Source organism: Hesperophylax consimilis, chromosome 26, assembly GCF_061612785.1.
Source record: "Hesperophylax consimilis isolate HC1 chromosome 26, BYU_Hcon_1.0, whole genome shotgun sequence".
Lineage (NCBI taxonomy): Eukaryota > Metazoa > Arthropoda > Insecta > Trichoptera > Limnephilidae > Hesperophylax > Hesperophylax consimilis.
Window position 1 is genome coordinate 14,558,896 of NC_142861.1, and position 19,260 is coordinate 14,578,155.

Here is a 19,260-nt window from a genome sequence, read left to right on the forward strand (position 1 = left end):
ACAGCCATAACATATATCGCATATCTTGCGCAGTACGCGACGAAAGATACGCTTAGTGCCTTTTGAGCCTTGACAAGTTAGACTGAAGGCTTAAAAATGGCTCACCAAAAAAAACATATTTCATTAGACAAATATATTATTAACATTACTGCGACATCCCTTTTTTTGTAGTTTCTCTGGTTTCGTAGAGGTGTACCTGTTTTTCTGTGGTTAACTTCTTCATTTGAATATAAAGCTTGGTGTTTTCTTGTTCGAACACCGTTTAGTTCATAGTTCTCACTATGTCGGGTGGTTAGAGACAAAAACTATTTCTATGAGACCATATTTGACTCTATGGGTAACAGCTGTTTTTTCCAAAAACTGAACAAATTAGCATGAAGAGTTATGTTATCAGTTTTTGATTGAATATGATTCAAGTAACATTCAAGTGCCTTACAATACATATATGTTTTTTTAAAGTAATTTTGCTTGTAACTTATTTTCGAAGATGTGCGATTTTTTGTGACACCGAGTTTATATAGGAACTCTTTCCCATATTTGAAGCCGATTTAAATGCCTGAAATATGTATGCTGTATGCAAGCAATGCATTTGTATTTTCGTTTTTTCCAAAAACTGAACAAATTAGCATGAAAAGTTATGATATCAGTTTTTGATTGAATATGATTCAAGTAACATTCAAGTGCCTTACAATATATGTTTTTTTAAAGTAATTATGCTTGAAACTTATTTTCGAAGATGTGCGATTTTTTGTGACACCGAGTTTATATAGGAACTCTTTCCCATATTTGAAGCCGATTTAAATGCCTGAAATATGTATGTTGTATGCAAGCAATGCATTTGTGTGAGTAGGTACTGCATTCGCCTGAACTCTGGCTGCCATTCAAAAAAACATAGTCATGTATAAACTTTGGATTCAATAAAATAATCGTAAAACTGTGTCAATGTACAATTTTATTAACAAAAATGCATATAAAAATAAATTACTCAGCCGAGGTAAAGGTTTCCCTCAGACATACATCGTTTCTAACCGTAAAATAGTCCTTAACTATAGGTAATAAAAAGAAAAAATTATAATATCGTCTTTTTGAAAATAAATACAAAATATCCAACGCCCAACATAATATTAATACATATTATCGATTAATGAGTATGAAAAATACCGTAAATCGAGACATGATTAATTTTGCTAAAAAAATATATAATTATGAGCCCTGGTTTTGATCCGCCTTCAGTTATTAATTCTAACTAACAAAACTTAGAATAGTTCATATTGTGCAGATATGTCAATAAATGTATATTTGTTTAGTGAATTCGAACCACACCAAGGTCCGATTCGTCAGAGCTAATAGGACTATAGAACCCTCAAATATTGGGGAACGTGCGGTAGAAGGAGGGGAGGTCGAAAGGATAAAGGAGAGTGGGAGAAATCTGGCAATTCAGATCTGTACCCAAAGATAGCTAAATGATATACATAATTCTATTTTTTAATTAATTGTGAGAATTTTTATATCTAACAGAGTAGAGAAATGTGCGTAAGTAATTAATTTATTAATGGATAAAACTAAATTGAGTTAAGTACTGGAAATACGAAATAAAATTATGTTTTATAATTCAGATTGTCGGTTAATTCGAAGTAGATTTCCATTGAAGTGATGTAATTATGTAAGGATTTTATTTTTATTTTTACATTAGCTGCACTCCCGATCAAAATAATTTCTCTCATGGCCTATGTTATCTTTGGGGATTCTGTGTGGAGGGGATTTTCTGGCAAGGAAACCGGTATGAGGGGTGGGTAGGATTTTGAGGGTCACTGTCTAGGAGTGACAAACGTATGAATCGATTCCTCTCACTGTAGAGGAAGGCGATGGGTCGAGAGACTCCTGCTGGGAAGGTCAAAAGGTCTCTCGCAACCAGTGTCTTCAAATGCATCTGCCGCCAAGATCTAGAAAAACCTCACTCCACGAACCCGGGGACCTCTGCTAAGTCACCAAACGTGGCAAATCACTTAGGGTGACCTATGACAGAGGCGTTGGTTATACAATAAATGGTTACCAGGGCAGCGGTAACCATACCGGCATCTCTGTCAATCATACATCAACAAAAAAACTATTAAAAGAATAAACTATCTTGAGTTGGACCCAATGTATCACAAAATGTAATGTAAAGATGAAGCTACATATGTATTCTGGAAGTAGCGACTTTAACATTTCTATTTTATATATTTTTACAAATAAGTAGAATTTATGTAACCATGAGGTTGCAGTAGTTCAAAATGAAGCACCAAATCTGGAGGACATAGCGACTTCATTATGCTGCCGGTATAGTAACTTCTCTGTTAAAATAAGTAGAATGTATGCAACCATTAAGTTGCAGTAGTTATTAATGAATTACTATAATCCTGACGTACGGATTTCACTTTTGCTACCAATACATAAAATATGTAGAATTTATGTAATCACGAAGTTGCAGTAGATGTAAATGAAGCGCAACATTGTAGAGATGGCAACTTCACTGTTAATATAAGTTGAATGTATGTAACCATGAAGTTGCATTATGTATATATACATATATACTATGTTGTAGTGAAGTCGTTACATTCAGATAAAAGTCATAAAATAAATAGAATGTATGTAACCATGAAGTTACAGTAGTTATTAAGAAAGTACCACAATCTGGACGTAGTGACTTCACTATGCTACCAATACATAAAATATGTAGAATTTATGTAATCATAAAGTTGTATGAATAGCAAAAGAAGTGCCACATTTCAGACATAAATAGAATTTATGTAATCACGAAATTGCAGTAGTTATAAATGTAGTTCATTATATTGCTGGTACATTAAAAAAATATATATATGCAACTGTGAAGTTATAGTAGTTTCAAATGAAGCACCGTAATTCGAACATAGTGATTTCACTTAACTATCGCAAGTACACGGTAATCCAGAAAACTAAGGTACATAGTTGTAAACGAAACATTCAAAACGTAGCGATTTTGCTGACACACTAAAATAAGTATTATTTATTTAGTTTTCTTATCTCCTCCTCCCAGCACCTTCTTCCTCTGGTTCACCATGTGCATGAAGAGAAGGGGGAATATGGGGATGTAGGATAGCATGTAGCCGATGAGGAAGTAGCGATAGTTGAAGATGAAGTTGAACCGGTTGGGCATGGTGTAGCTCCACATCCCCGAGGTGGCGACTTCGCTCTGCTGGACGTACATGCACCAGAGTTCGCCAGTGATGCCGATGGGGTACAGCGCGTAGAATAGAGTGTACCTGGAATTATAACAATATATCAAACAGTAATAATGTTTTCCAGAGTGGTAGACAATTTCAATATCGCCCTTGTGAAAGATCACCTTTCAGAATTGAAAGTACTTCCCCGCCTTTCTATTCCTCATCTTCTTTTCCAAAATACCTTCAACCTCCCAATATAACAAATTGAGGATGCCACATTCTTACTGGCTCCAAACCGCAGCATTCACATTATTTTTATTTTTTAAATCATGTAGCAAATATGTGTATGTTGCTGTAATCTGAACTGCCAAACGACCCCTCTCTTCTCATACCGAGGCCGCTAATGCTACGTTTTCTGTAGTACATAACATAAGAGCTCTTGCGCCGTGTCCACGCTAATCTGTGCTGCACGTGCATTACATGGTGTTTTAGCCAAAACTCAAAATGCAAAGTGTACCACATTGGATAGTTTATGACTAAGACAGTAAATTAATTACGAAACACATTTGTATTTTGTGATTTATAAGTTCATTTAAGCTATTTCATTTAATTTTTCTATCTATACCATAATCCGAACGCTTGCGAGTCCGAAAAGGTATTGTTTTACATTAGTAAGGATTATAAAGGCTCTATCTCAATGACCTTTTGACATGTGCAGTGTGCACCGATTCATTGTTACGCGGATGACAGTACAGTTCATGATAGCTTTTTGTTTGACAAGCCCCCAAAGGGCACACAAACTCCAACGGCTCGGAAGGCTTTGAAGCAGAGAATGGACGGTTATCTCGAGAGTATTTCCTCCTGGGGTAAAAATAATCTCGTCGAATTTAATGTTTCAAAGACCCAATCCTGTCTGATTACGTCTAAAAGGGATCCAAATGATAATCTAGTCTCCTTCAACGGAAGCAATCTTCCGAACAGGCCTTCCATTGATATGCTTGGTATAACTATAAGTGACCAGCTCAGGTATGGGGACTCCATCGAAGCCAGAGTAAAGTTGGCCTCTCAGAAGCTCGGCGTACTGTACAGGGCCTGCAGATACTTTAATAATACACAACTGCTGACCCTGTACAAATCGCAAGTGCGCCCTACTGTCGAATTTGGCAGCCATCTCTGGTCCGGAGCCCCTAAATACCTGAAAAAAACCCTTGACTCTGTGCAAAAACGGGCGGTCCGTTTGATAGATACCCCAATCTTAACAAACGGACTGCAATCTTTAGAGCACAGGCGTCAGGTAGGTATGCTGTCCTTGTTCTATCGGTATTACAATGGAAGATGCTCTGAGGAACTAGCGTCATTGATCCCTTCGGCACCGGTGTGTAGTCGGGATACACGCCAAACGCGCGCCCAACATTTGTACACAGTTGACACTTGTCACATGAGAACGGGTCGCTTCTACGATTCGTTCTTAAGTTCAACAGCTCGGCTGTGGAACGAACTGCCGGCCTCTGTGTTTCCTCCCTCCTACAACATGGGACTCTTCAAGACCCATGTTCACTCCTTCCTCTCCACAAAAAGACCCTCCACACAGCATCCCCAAAGATGAAATAGGCCCTGAGGGAAATTATTTTCTTCAGGGCCTCCTGTGTGGAGTTAATATAAAAAAAAAACTATTGATGTTTTCACCAGAACAGTGAGCTCAGGTGTCTGCAAATTTGAACACCGTTTCTAATTTCTGGGTAACTATTTTTTTAGCTTGAAAACCCATTTCCATCAAGAGCTCGAGCTTTGAAATTTATAAAAAAAGACAATATTATGTAACATTGATTGTTCCTGACTTTTCAATTGATCAATAAGAAAAAAGATTGAAACGTTAGTGGTAAATTATTGTTAATGTCAATTCAAAAATAAGCAGAACACTCCTAAATAGTAATAAATTAATCAACCTTTAAAAAAATATAAAATTATTGAATGGCATCAGAAATATTGTTGTACTTATCAATTTCTTCATCAAAAAAAAAACTAAATTTATTGACATAATCATTAAAATCCATTTTTTCAAGTAGAAGCTAGGTGAACAGGGGTCAATATATACAGAACTATTCCCACTGTTGCATATATGAATAATATTGATAGATAACTTTAGTTTTCACATATCATAAATAGAAACAATAGAAAAATGTATGCAATTCAGTATATTTGATAATCCAAATATGTACTAAACATGTATATGTATTTCAAATTCAAAATCTTTGTATGTTGACCACAGACATAAGAAACACTAGACACGCCATAACACAACATCTGAGTACCATTTCGACGAACCATGCGACAATCATTTTGGCACCAGGAGAGTTCCAACATGTCTTGAATAAACAATGACATCATTCGCACATTGTCCGCCGGCGAGCGAACATTGAAATAACCAGACTGTAATCGACCAGCTAGGTCTTTTACACAGACTGTAAGATAGGGGGCCGGTCAGTCCGTAGTAGCCGCTAGGTCCGGTTAGAAATCTGCTTTACCCTTGCTCGGGTCGGTAAAGGAATCTACTTTTATCCTTGCTCCGGTCGGTACAGGAATCTACTTTTATCCTTGCTCCGGTCGGTACAGGAATCTGCTTTTATCCTTGCTCCTGTCGGTACAGGAATCTTCTTTATCCTTGCTCAGTTCGGGGCCGGAATCTGCTTTATCCTCGGTGCGGGGGGAAGCAGGCAGAGGCAGAAATCCAGGGGGGAGCCAAGTCAAAGAAGTATCCAAGTTGAGATCCAGAGAGAAGCAGTCAGGAAGAGCAGAGTAGAGTAGCGGGTGGCGGTCCAAAGCAGAGAGAGCGCGCTGAAGGCTGGCGCGCCGTATTTATTGTGCAATCCCCCTCTCCCGACTTTGGGGAGGGCGGGGTTGACGCGCTGCCTTCATTCGCGGGTTGTTGATGATCCGTGGGCTGTGACGTCCGCTAATATTTAATTAGCGGAGGTCACAACCTTTGGAACTACTCTACTCTTTATGCTCTTTTAATCGATCCTAACCACCCCTCCCTAGCATTTTTATTTATTAATCAGTTGTACATAATTCATTCAGTGTGGGGGTCCCCGGCCCAACATATTCAGGGGAAATCGTAATTAATTTTCTTATATTTAATTTTACACAAATTCTTATTATCTAGTTATGCTAAGGAGAGTCCGGCCGTTTTATCAAGGTCTTTTATTTCGTAATATCTACGGCCGAACTCTCTCAAAATTAGTCTAAACATTTTAATACATAGTCAATTCAAACTATTTCCCCGTACAGCGTTGCTTAGGGGCGCGTTGATTGGTCCGGGGCGGTCGCCTGGGCCGGCCAGGCGCTTGCGGTGAGGGGAAGCGATGCGGGGGCGAGCGGGACTCGAGGTATCGAAGCCCCACGTAAGTTCTAAAACCACGCTCCCGCTCCGCGCTTCGACCATTACCGCCGAGAGCGGTACACACCGTCCGGTACACAGACCTTGCATAGAAAAGTAAGGAAACGGTTTGCAGCGCAATCCATTGTGGAACTTTTCTGCTTAATTATTTATTCAAAGTAAAATTATTGTTCCCTTCAAGAAATATAACTTTTTTCAAAAGCCTGTTCAAAAATATACAACAATTTATTCTGTTGTAAAATTATGGCTACACACTTTATTATTTAACTTAAATTATGTACGAAATAATTCACATAAGTTAATTATATTTAAGAGGTTGCGGACTATGGCATACTGTACCAAATTTTCGATTTTGGAAACAAGCGTAACTTTTTGGCAGGATTTGCAATAACGTTTATCATTGCTGTAAGCAATTTGCATGCCATTCGTAAGCTGATTTTAATTTAGAAGTCTTAATAGTGATAGTAGAATACGAGATGCCTGTAAACTGTCAGATTAAAGAGTGACGCCCATGTCACTTCTCCACACCTTCCTGTCTACTGTTTCTCATGTCTATGTGATACATAAAATAAGAGTGATACATGAGTAATAGTGATGTTAATAATTACTTCATACACACAGAACCAATGAGTGATGTGACTACTATTTAAGTAGTATTTATTTACGCCTTGTATCTATATTCCATGCGGTTGAATACATCTATAACTTCTGCGCACATATTACCAACTGCATGTCTACGTCACTTCCCCGCTTCTCGCAACATGGTTTGTTCCCCTCACCCTTTTCGGCATGTCTATGGTTTCTCATGTCTATGATGTTGACCCTCTTTTCAGATAAATTTGATTGTCTATATAGATATATGCCTCCCTCTCTTCCAAATAATTCTCTTGATTTTTGGACATTAAATTAACAATAACCAACTAACTAACCATCACGCCGTTTCACCGCAGGGGTAGGCAGAGAGGACGGACCGCCAAACAACTCGGTATTGGCACACACTTCTTGCCTCATTCACATTCATACATCGTCTCATACACACTCTTCTATTATTCCGACTCTTGACATGGTCCGAATCAAGTATCTGATTCACTTGATTGTGCCGTGTTTTTCTCGGGCGTCCCCGACTTCTGCTACCATTAGCATTTGCGTCATATATTCTCCTTACACTCCTTTCTTCGCTCATTCGCTCTACATGCCCAAACCATCTAAGCATCCCTTTCTTAATCTTACTCATTACGCTTACATCAGCCTTGCACTCTCATGGTTTTACCACACATATGCCTCAGGGATCTCATTTCTACAGCATTCAGTCTACACCTTGGAGCTAGAAATTTAAACCCATTTATTAAAATGAATAAAACATTTAAAAATATAAACATGAGAATACAACAACAAGTGGCCAATTCTAAATTCCTGCAAGAAGACAAACTAAAACTGAGGTCCTTGGCATAGAAAAAAACTATTAATTACGGCAAAGGCATATATTGCATCATCGTTGTCTATTAGAATCATGATTTTTAACTATTGATTTTAACTGACCTCAGGAATTGCAGAATGTACGGCACGCTCCCCAGCAGGTTGAACGCATAGAAGCTGTAGCGCACAATCTCGGTGACGCACCAGGCGAGAAGGGCCAGGGGAAGGCCGGCGGACTCCACGGCCCCGCGGCTTGTGAGCAGCACGGCGCACACGAGGAACACTCGCGAGTACACCTGCAGCAGGGTGGTCATTATGCTGGACTGAACCAAGCCGGCGGCCGAGTGGACTATCTGAAATAAAAATTTATTATGTCAAGTTATTTGCAACGGTTTCCTGATAAAAAGATAACAAACCTAACCTAACCTAACCTAACCTAACCTAACCTAACCTAACCTAACCTAACCCAACCCAACCCAACCCAATATTAATATTTTTTAAAGATTACTCCACACTGGGGATGCTGTATACTGGGTCTTTTTGAGGACAGGAAGGAGTGAACCTGGTTCGTGAAGAGACCCCTGTTGTAGGAGGGAGGAAACACAGAGGCCGGCATATCATTCCATAACTGAGCTATTTTACCCAAGTATGAGTCGTAGAAGCATCCCATTCTTGTTGAGTGCGCATTTGGCCTAATTCCCAACTGTGCACTGGTGCCGAATGGATTAATGATGCTGGTTCCTCTGAGCATCTTCCATTGAAGGAGCAAAGTTAAAACAAGGGAACTAGTGTGCAATCCCCAATGCTGAAGGACGTGAGAAATAATTGAATAAGCGAATAAATAATATATATTATTTAAACAATATATGTACAAACCTCCAGCACTGCAGCATTTTGGAATATCATGACTGTCCACCATACAGTATCCCACAGAGGCTTGGTGTTGCCAGGAAGGTAGTGTGACACCACTTGATACAGCAAATAAGACCATCTGTAATCAAAACCAACCATATATCTACATTTAAACAACATCGATCGGTTAATTGGCAAAGCAGTCCAAAGCAATGGGTTTCTAGTCAGGTGTTACAGGTTCAATCATTTGCTAGCTAAGTCTTCCATTATAGAACAAGCAATCTTTTCCTCCACTTATAATGATAGAAGTAAAAGGATTTCAAATATTACCCAACAAAGCCAGAGTCAAGTAAGACTCTCGGAAGATGGCCTGCAGACCATTATTAGTACACAACTGCTGACCCTGTACAAACCACAAGTGCGCCTCATCATCAAATTTGGAAGCCATCTTTGTTCTGAACCCGTCGACTCTGTGCAGAAACGGACAGTCCTTTTGATAGATTCCCCTATCTTAACAAAAAGGATCGCAATCTTTAGAGCACAGGCGTCAGGTAGGTATGCTGTTCTTGTTCTATCGGTATTACAATGGAAGATGCTCTGAGGAACTAGCGTCATTGATCCCTTCGGCACCGGTGCGTAGTCGGGATACACGCCAAACGCGCGCCCAACATTTGTACACGGTTGACGTTTGTCACAATAGAACGGGTTGCTTCTACGATTCGTTCTTAGGTTCAACAGCTCGGCTGTGGAACGAACTGCCGGCCTCTGTGTTTCCTCCCTCCTACAACATGGGACTCCATGTTCACTCCTTCCTCTCCACAAAGAGACCCCTCCACACAGCATCCCCAAAGATGACATAGGCCCTGAGGGAAATTATTTTCTTCAGGGCCTCCTGTGTGGAGTTAATATTAAAAAAATATATATATTCCCCTGTCTTTACAAAAAGTATTGTAATCTTTAGAGTGCAGCATCAGGTGGGAATGCTGCCCTTGTTCTACTGGTAATGGCACTCAATGGAAGATGTGCAGAGGAACTAGCATCATTGATCCCCTCGGCATCGGTGCATAGTCAGGAAACACGCCAAGCTCGCGCCTAATATTTGTTTACACCTAACATGTACACGGTTGACATTTGTCACATGAGAACATCTCGTTCTTGAGTTCATCAGCTTGGCTGTGGAGTGATTTTCCGGCCTCCGTGTTTCCTCCCTCCTGCAACATGGGTGTTTTAGAGATCCATGATCACTCAGGGCCTTTCCTGTGCAGGAGCAAATGAAGTAGCCTGCCAAGGAGCCAAGCCACTGCGCCCTTGAAGTTTTTACTAACGCAAGGCGTCATTTGGCTCGGAGCCAGTCCAATTTTCACTAAATTAAAAATGGAATTCAAAATATGAAGTTAAGGCTATATTACTTTAGATTTTAACATAACCTTAGCTAGTCAAAATAATGATGAAACAATTGGGCCAAAGTAGGTAAGCTGAATTTTTAACCCAACTGTTGTAAGTAACTACATTTCTTTTATATTAATACAATTCCAGCGGGAAGGGTAGTTCTACCTTTTATGCCGGTCCTACTTGAATGGCTGTAAAGGCATTGCTGTCCGATTGAATTGTCTACATCAATATTGTATACAAATCTCTTTACAAGGGGTCAACTATAAATATGTTTATGTATAAACAATGTGATACAAGTCTCCCATTTTTTTTTTTTTTTTTCAAATTTCAAGTTGTTATTTATTTATTTCACGCCTATTAAGGCTTTTACATACATATATATAAAAAATATTTACAAAATTATACATGAAAATAGTGCAGGAAACGACTATTAAAACAATTGCAGAAAAATAAATATAAAGTCAAAATATCACTCAACTTGATCTACACAGAATGCAGGCACAACATATAAAAAATCCAAAATATTTTTTTCTATTTCAGTTGACAAAATTATTATATGTTAGTCAAATCAAATTAAATACCTTTATTAAAATATTCCACTACTCGATGAAAAAAAAAACTTCAATAGGGTATGCTTATATATTGAAATTGATGTACCAAATATATCAACAACATCTGAGTATTTGTTTCCTAGCTGTTATCATCTTGATATCATCTTGTCTCTCTTGTGGAAGAATATTTAATCAAAAGGAAACTATACTAAACCCAAACCTGTAAATGGGTAATAACATCCATACATTTATGCTACTGGAGCTGGAGATGCGGAAACTATACTAAACCTAAACCTGTAGAATGGGAAATAACATCCATACACTTTTGCTCCTGGAGCTGGAGATGTGGAAACTATACTAAACCTAAACCTGTAGAATGGGAAATAACATCCATACACTTTTGCTCCTGGAGCTGGAGATGTGGAAACTATACTAAACCTAAACCTGTAGAATGGGAAATAACATCCATACACTTTTGCTCCTGGAGCTGGAGATGTGGAAACTATACTAAACCTAAACCTGTAGAATGGGAAATAACATCCATACACTTTTGCTCCTGGAGCTGGAGATGTGGAAACTATACTAAACCTAAACCTGTAGAATGGGAAATAACATCCATACACTTTTGCTCCTGGAGCTGGAGATGTGGAAACTATACTAAACCTAAACCTGTAGAATGGGAAATAACATCCATACACTTTTGCTCCTGGAGCTGGAGATGTGGAAACTATACTAAACCTAAACCTGTAGAATGGGAAATAACATCCATACACTTTTGCTCCTGGAGCTGGAGATGTGGAAACTATACTAAACCTAAACCTGTAGAATGGGAAATAACATCCATACACTTTTGCTCCTGGAGCTGGAGATGTGGAAACTATACTAAACCTAAACCTGTAGAATGGGAAATAACATCCATACACTTTTGCTCCTGGAGCTGGAGATGTGGAAACTATACTAAACCTAAACCTGTAGAATGGGAAATAACATCCATACACTTTTGCTCCTGGAGCTGGAGATGTGGAAACTATACTAAACCTAAACCTGTAGAATGGGAAATAACATCCATACACTTTTGCTCCTGGAGCTGGAGATGTGGAAACTATACTAAACCTAAACCTGTAGAATGGGAAATAACATCCATACACTTTTGCTCCTGGAGCTGGAGATGTGGAAACTATACTAAACCTAAACCTGTAGAATGGGTAATAAAATCCATACACTTGTGGCACACCAGATGCGGAAATCATTCTTTTTTTTGTAATGATTTGTGCAAAAGTGAAAAATTTTGTAATGTAATATAATACATACATTTTTTTTGCACAAAGCATGACTAAATGACCCTAAACTGACTTTAACTTCAGTTTATGGGGGTTGTATTACAAAGTTGGCTTTAATTTCAGACAGAACTTTTATAGTTGGCAGTGTGGTGACTACCATGTGAAAAAAATTGGTTAAAATATATGTATTATTTTCAAAGACATACCTAGCGGTTTAGCAAAATCCATTTTCTCGAACAGGACCCTATTTTCACCCGCTTGAAGAGTGTTAACCTCACATGGAGGCATGACGGATATAAATTCCCCAGGGCCTAATTCATCTCAAAGGAAAGAGTGAGCCTTGGTCTTGACGAGACCCATTTTGAAGGAGGGATGAAAACCGTTTCACAGCCGAGCTGTTGAACGCTAGAAGAAGTCATATAAGTGACATATTCTCAAAGCGTTTGGTTCACTCAATTGTTCCATGTTCTTCCATATATAAATCATTCAATTTCATGTCATATATTCTCCTTACACTTATTTCTCGCTCGCTTTATATGTCCAAACCATCTATGCTTAATCTGAAACATAATAATGTAATGTCTACCCATAAAAGCATATTATCTATGCAAATTTATGACAATTATCTGCAATAATGTAGTCATATTAGAATAGGACATACAAAAAAATGGCTTCATAAAAATATTAAATTGTAAAATAATTATTGCCTGCTTTGACCACATTAATAATTGAATAGATACTTACTTGAGGTAAAGTCGAAGGTCTAATGGTTAATTAAATGATAAACTTGTCGAATTCCGCTTCATGCAAAGACTCCTTTGAAAAAAACACTTGATTTGAACTTAAATGTCTAATGGAGACAACTATTTAGGTTGGGGGCATGTTGGGGGTTTAAGTAAACATGCACAAAATAGGTTTTTAGGGTTTAGATTGGGTTATTAATAATTTGTGCGTATTTCCTAACCTTTAAACCTAACTTTGATTGAGAAAAAATTGCACTTTAATGCATCTTTTACCATCTGCCACCACATAAATACTTATTTCTTGTAGTAATTAAGTTGAAACCAAGTGCTTTTTATAATTTGTTTGCGTATTAAGCGTGCAGCGGAATTCGACATGATTAATAATTAATTTTGTTTGGCAGTCAAATAATCCAGGTGCTTTAGCGAGTTCATAGGTCAACTAAGCAATGACTTGTGTAATGCTAACTAACTCCTATTTTATTTATTGAAAAATTATAATACGAAACTCATTGACGCTTGAATTGTTTTGTCTACTTTGTAATAATTTTCTGACATAAATTATATCCATTTCAGCGATACATCAGTTTGTATTCCGTTATAATAGTTAGAAAACACAAAATGCAGTATTTTATTGAATATGTACCCACCCGAGAGTTTGCACAACATTATAAGCCAGCAAATATGTTTTGGTTAATTTCGAGGGTCCCTTTCTGACTGGTTTTTGCACTACTTTCGGCTTGCTAGACACTGCACCGGCCATTTTAGAACTGTTTTCCTTTTATAACTTCGTTCGCGTACTTATAATATTGACAATGTGGCGTAAAATATATTTCACGATACGAAATACGTCAACCGGCTTTGACAGAACGAAACCTGATTACCTGATGAAACCAAAGAAAACATAAAGCGGTTTCTTACGAATGTAGAACAGTTTAGACTGACGCTATATTATGGTATTCACTCATACACAGTGTGCGGTAGGGCAAAAGAAAGAGAAAAACGAAAAACATGAGTCCAATTTGGATGCTTCTGTCAATATGAATACGCTGTTCTTATTGGTCGGTGAAAAATACAGGTGAAGGATTATGACGGTAAAGTTCGAACAGGAAAAATGTACAGAAAAGGTACAGGAAAAATGCGGGAATACTTGAATCACAATTAAGAGAAATTGACGCAGATATGTAGTAGGGTGTATCGATTTTCGACTTTTTTTTTGTTTTCAAATTCCAAGTTGAAAAAAAGTTGCTACTTGGTACCACAACTTACCACAAAAAAATTTGGATTTTAAAAAAAATGTTTAGGTCTCCCGCACAAGGCCTAAAGTTTTAATTTTTTTCAAAATACATATATCAATTTTTTTTTAAATTTAAAAAAATTAAATCGTAACTTTTGTGTTTATTCCAAGTTAAAAAACTGTAATATTAGGGCATAAAAATAAGTAAGAAACGATTTTTATTTATAAAAAATGGATTTTAGATCTCCCGCACAAGCCCTAAAGTTTGTTAATTTTGATGAACTTTTGTAATTTTCTGTACATATATGAACCATGTTTTTTTAAGTTTTAACCACCGGAATTAATTGTACTTTTCTTACAGAAGGCATAAAATGAGACAATATATAATACATAATTCATATATGCATATAGTAAAAATATATACTACATATATACTATATATATATAATATGTTTTATACCTGAAAAAAGATAGTTGGACGGTGTAAATTATATGAGAAAGGTGTTGAAAGTAACTAATGTTATTTGCTTTAACTGTTGTTTATTATAAAAGTATAAAAGGTTGTAACATGTCATAAAATGTAGTATAATAACTAAGTACAAAATGTTTCTGATTATTTTCCATACGACATAAATGGCAGTTTTCTTGTTCTATTGCAAATTTACTGACTTGTTTAAGTATTCGTCCTTTCATTTTGGCTTCAAAACCTCAAATCAAAGTTATGTATAGTATTTACATAGGCCTAGTGTAAATTTTTTAAATATTATTACAGTTAACAAATGAAATTTCAATTTCATATGGAAGACAGTATGATAAAGACGTTATTTAGAAAGATTATAACAAAAAATAGTCGAAAAAAACTTACTTAAATTCTAATCCTTTGCAGAGGTTTTGTACTGGCTCTTGGTCTCAAACGTATGTAGCTCTTTCCGGTCTTCCAGCCTGGCACGGATAAAACCATCTCTTTCGATCAGCTCACATACTCGCAAAAAAAATTAAAAGAAATTATTTTTATTATTGATAAAATATTATATTATGTATTTTCAAACATTATATGGTAATGAGGGCATCGCTGGGTACTTTTCCCTAGCTGAGGCAGCAATTTTACAATTTAATAAAATTCAATAAAAGATAATATGAATTTGACCGGTCAGTGGTTGAGTGGGCATAACGCTTGGGTCTCACCCGAGCGTCGCGTGTTCGATTCCTCGGCTGGCTAAGTCCTCCATCACAACACAAGCAACATTTTCGGCTTTCTGTGGTGGTAGTAGGAGATTTTCAAACATTGTTGGGTTATTCGTAACCTGGGAATGTTTGTCTTTCTTTTAAAAATAATTAAAAAAAAAAAAAAATTAAAAAATATAACATAAAACTGAGAAAAATATAATAAAATACATTTTTTTTACATTATCCCCACACAGGACGTTAATAGGAAAATAACTTCTCTCAGGGCCTATGTCATCTATGGGGATTCTGTGTGGAGGGTCTGTTTGAGGAGAGAAAGGAGTGTACACCAGAAGAACAAAACAAAGAATTTCAAAACAAAGTTTATAAGTACCAAGCAAGTTTATAAGCACCAAGGAAGTTTATAAGCACCAAGGAAGTTTATAAGCACCGAGGAAGTTTATAAGCACCAAGGAAGTTTATAAGCACCAAGGAAGTTTGTAAGCACCAAGGAAGTTTATAAGCACCAAGGAAGTTTATAAGCACCGAGGAAGTTCTTAAGCACCAAGGAAGTTTTTAAGCACCAAGGAAGTTTATAAGCACCAAGGAAGTTGGCTAGGTTATATGTAAAACATCACTTTTAGCTAACCAACAAAGAGGAAGAAGAATCAAACTTTTTATGTGCTAGTTTCGATTTACAGAAGGTAACTCAAAGTATAACTCCTCACGGAGAGTGTGTGATCAGTGTTGCCAACTCAACTACTTCAAAATATGCTAGAGTGATGGGAAAATTATGCCAGAAATATGCTAAATTCCTTTAAAAAATGCCAAAAAAAAGCCAACATAAATTTAACTTAGTATTTATTGAGAAATAGAGTGATGGGAATAATATGCCAGAAAAATGCTTAATTACTTTAAAAAATACAAAAAAAGCTAACATAAATTAAACTATCTTCATCTTCTTCTTCTTCATTAACAGCAGCTGAAGTGGAAGGCTGAGAGACGGAGTCGTAACTTTCTTTGGTCCCAATGCAGCGTAGTACTTCGTCAGGAACAGTGTAAGAATAACAGCACTTTCCTGCTCTCTTTAGGCCAAATCTCACGTACAAAATGGCATTCAGGGTTCTCACCGCCAAACGATTTCGGAGTTTTGTTTTCACCAGACTCATTTGGCTAAATACACATTCAATGTCCGCATTTGAATGTGACAATGTTAAAATGGACATTGCAAACTGACATAAATCACCGAAGGGGTTATTATTAGCTGCATCTTTATAATGCATGACTTCATTCCAAAACTCTACAGTGGAAGTCAAGGATTCCCATTTAATGTGAACTGTGTTTCTCCATTGAGACATCAGTTTTTCAATCGATATCATTTTTGTTAGTTAAAAATTGTTTTTTATTATTTTCATGTTTCTGTAAAAATAAGCCAAATAATTATGCTATATGCTAAAAGCATAATAGTTATGCTAAACATGGAGTAATTATGCCAAATTTAGCATATAATATGCTAACTTGGCAACACTGTGTGTGATCTCGTATTAAGATATGTCTCAATTAAACTATGAATTTGCAAATAGATATCTGTAAATTAATGGCGCCGCAAAAAAAGATTTGCTGCATTTTACTGTGATAGTTGAGCAGGACAAAATAGGTATAGTGCCACGCTAGCCACAATTTCCTATTTTTGATAGTGCCCTATTTATTAAGGAAATAACTATCAATTACCTTTTACCATGACACACAATGATGTCGGTGGACGAGTAATTTATTAGAAATATAATTTGGGCACCATCTGATCATTCAGATCATCTTGCCATAAAATCAAACAACGCAACTGACCCCAAGAAATTACGATGCAATCAATGATGTCTCATGAAGATTTCTTGAAATGCAAATCATTTTCATTGGCTTAACTATCAGCAAAATTAAAAAAAAATAATGAATTGCGAAGTGCAACGATAAAAAAATCTTTAAAAATCATAATCAAGTATGGATTCTTTACCAATTTAGATACTGTGGACATAATCATCTTTGATCTTCTGAAACGAACACATAGGTAGGGATTTTAACAATACAAAAAAGACAAAAAAATTGTTTCTACCAATACATTTATTCATATTCATATTTCATACAATAGTTATTATTCAGCTTCTTTCCAAAACTACAACATCGAAAATTATATCGTAAGCGTACAACGCTCTGACATGGAATTCTGGAAGCGGCACGACACAACATCGTAAAAGCCAAAAGTACTTGAATTTGAGACAATTATCGTGTTTTCATCAAATCATAATATAGATTATTTAATTATTTTAATATAATATAGAAAACCTCCTACTGTAAAATACAATTTTTACACATAAAATATTATGCCGGGAAAGGCTAGACATATTTTATTCTTTCATGTTATAAAAGTTTTTGTAATATTTCGTTTTTTGTTCTTTAATCCATCTTTTAATTTTGTATCTGAAATGTTTTTTGTTTTCCTCATTTTTTGCATCTAGTGAAATATTGTTGAATGCTTTTATTGCCTGGTATTTGTCTTTGTCCAAAGCTTGCGTTTTTATGTTTTTTTGTACGCTTGTCTCTGTTCTATTAATGATAGTTTGCGTTCGTTGAAATTTGTTTTTTTGATAAAAAAATGTAGTTAATTCTGTAACAATATTGTTAATGCGCTTCTGATAAAAACACGTTGTCATTGAAATTGAAAATACAATAGGTATACGTGAAACCAGAGTACATTTTATAAATTAGCACGAAGAAACAATAAAATACACAAGGTTGGCCTACTTGGTATAAAATATTACCTCATTTTTCAAACGATTAATATTATTCGTCATTTATGAGTGATAAAAAATATATATACTACGTTGTTGCATTATATCCGCAAAATTTTCAGTAGCGATGTCCCAGACTGGACATGTATGTTTGTACACCCATACCAAACACTGTAGAATAGTTATAATACCTCTAACTTCTGACATTTCCCATACATTTTGATGGCAGTGCTACACTAGTGCATCACAGAGGCACAAGTTGGTTGGTTGGAGGCACAGGCTTGGTTTATTTTCATCATGTCAGCACCCGAGTGTCATAGGCGAGCGACCATGATTATGAATTTTGTAGGCCGGGCATCACGTCTCAAATTACTTTCTCGCTACAGACAAATAGAGATGGTAGATTCCTGAAATCTAAAATAGGCCTAATATAGAGACCTACATAGAAATTAGAACAGCTTCTTATTCCAGATATTTTTGGAACTGATTCTCGATGACGGGAAGCTTGATTACTATGCTTGATTGATACCTATGTCAAACGTAAGTGAAAGTAGCCGGATAACGGTAAATGGGGTTTCAGGTTGTGTATGACCTGGTACGGCGGCCGGTAAAACCCGCTCATGACGCTGGTGGATCGTGATCGACCCGGGTTGTGTAAAACAATCGATTGACCCAGCTCTAGCATAATTACGCCATGCTACACTGCCATGCCAATGCAAGTAAATACTGCCAATATTTTACTGAAGTTTGACGTAATATTATTATCACAAAGTCTGAACCTTCTTTCCTTTTCTGAAACTCACCTTCACCATCTTAGGCAAGTTCAGACCCGAAGGTATTTCTTATGTATTTCTCTATAGCCAAGCTGACGTCAATTGTGTGCGACTGTTGGATCTCGAAAACTCCAGATTTGACAAAATGTGGATGCGCGTCAGTCTTGCGTATCTATACCGCTCTCCGAACCTCAGAGAGTCAGACGCCTCTAGGCTATTAAAACATTTGAGCAAAACTATTGATGATCTCTTGCTCCGCTACCCTTTGGCAGAGTTTGTAGTTTTGGGGGACTTCAAAGTTCATAACATACCATGGTATAAGTACTCAGGATGGAAAGACGGGCCAATGAAATTGATTATTGGTTCAAGGTATAATTTGTGTCAATGTTAGATCAATCTCACCAGAAGTAAGGAAAACTTGACTTATCTTAACTCTTCAGTGACTAGAGCAGAAAACAGTTGACTAGTCTAGTAAATATAACAACTACACTTT

The 19,260-nt window shown here is 36.8% G+C and overlaps 1 protein-coding gene across 1 annotated transcript; it reads right to left on the reverse strand.

The window, feature by feature from the left end:
• Positions 1 to 932: 932 nt before the first annotated feature.
• Positions 933 to 13,691, reverse strand: Hacd1 (3-hydroxyacyl-CoA dehydratase 1). The gene is made up of 4 exons (XM_089647573.1): positions 13,461 to 13,691; positions 8,872 to 8,986; positions 8,119 to 8,348; positions 933 to 3,281 (listed from the first exon to the last, which is right to left on the reverse strand). The coding sequence occupies exons 1-4, from the start codon at positions 13,571 to 13,573 to the stop codon at positions 3,026 to 3,028; spliced, it is 714 nt and encodes a 237-aa protein (XP_089503699.1). The 5' UTR covers positions 13,574 to 13,691; the 3' UTR covers positions 933 to 3,025.
• Positions 13,692 to 19,260: the final 5,569 nt, after the last annotated feature.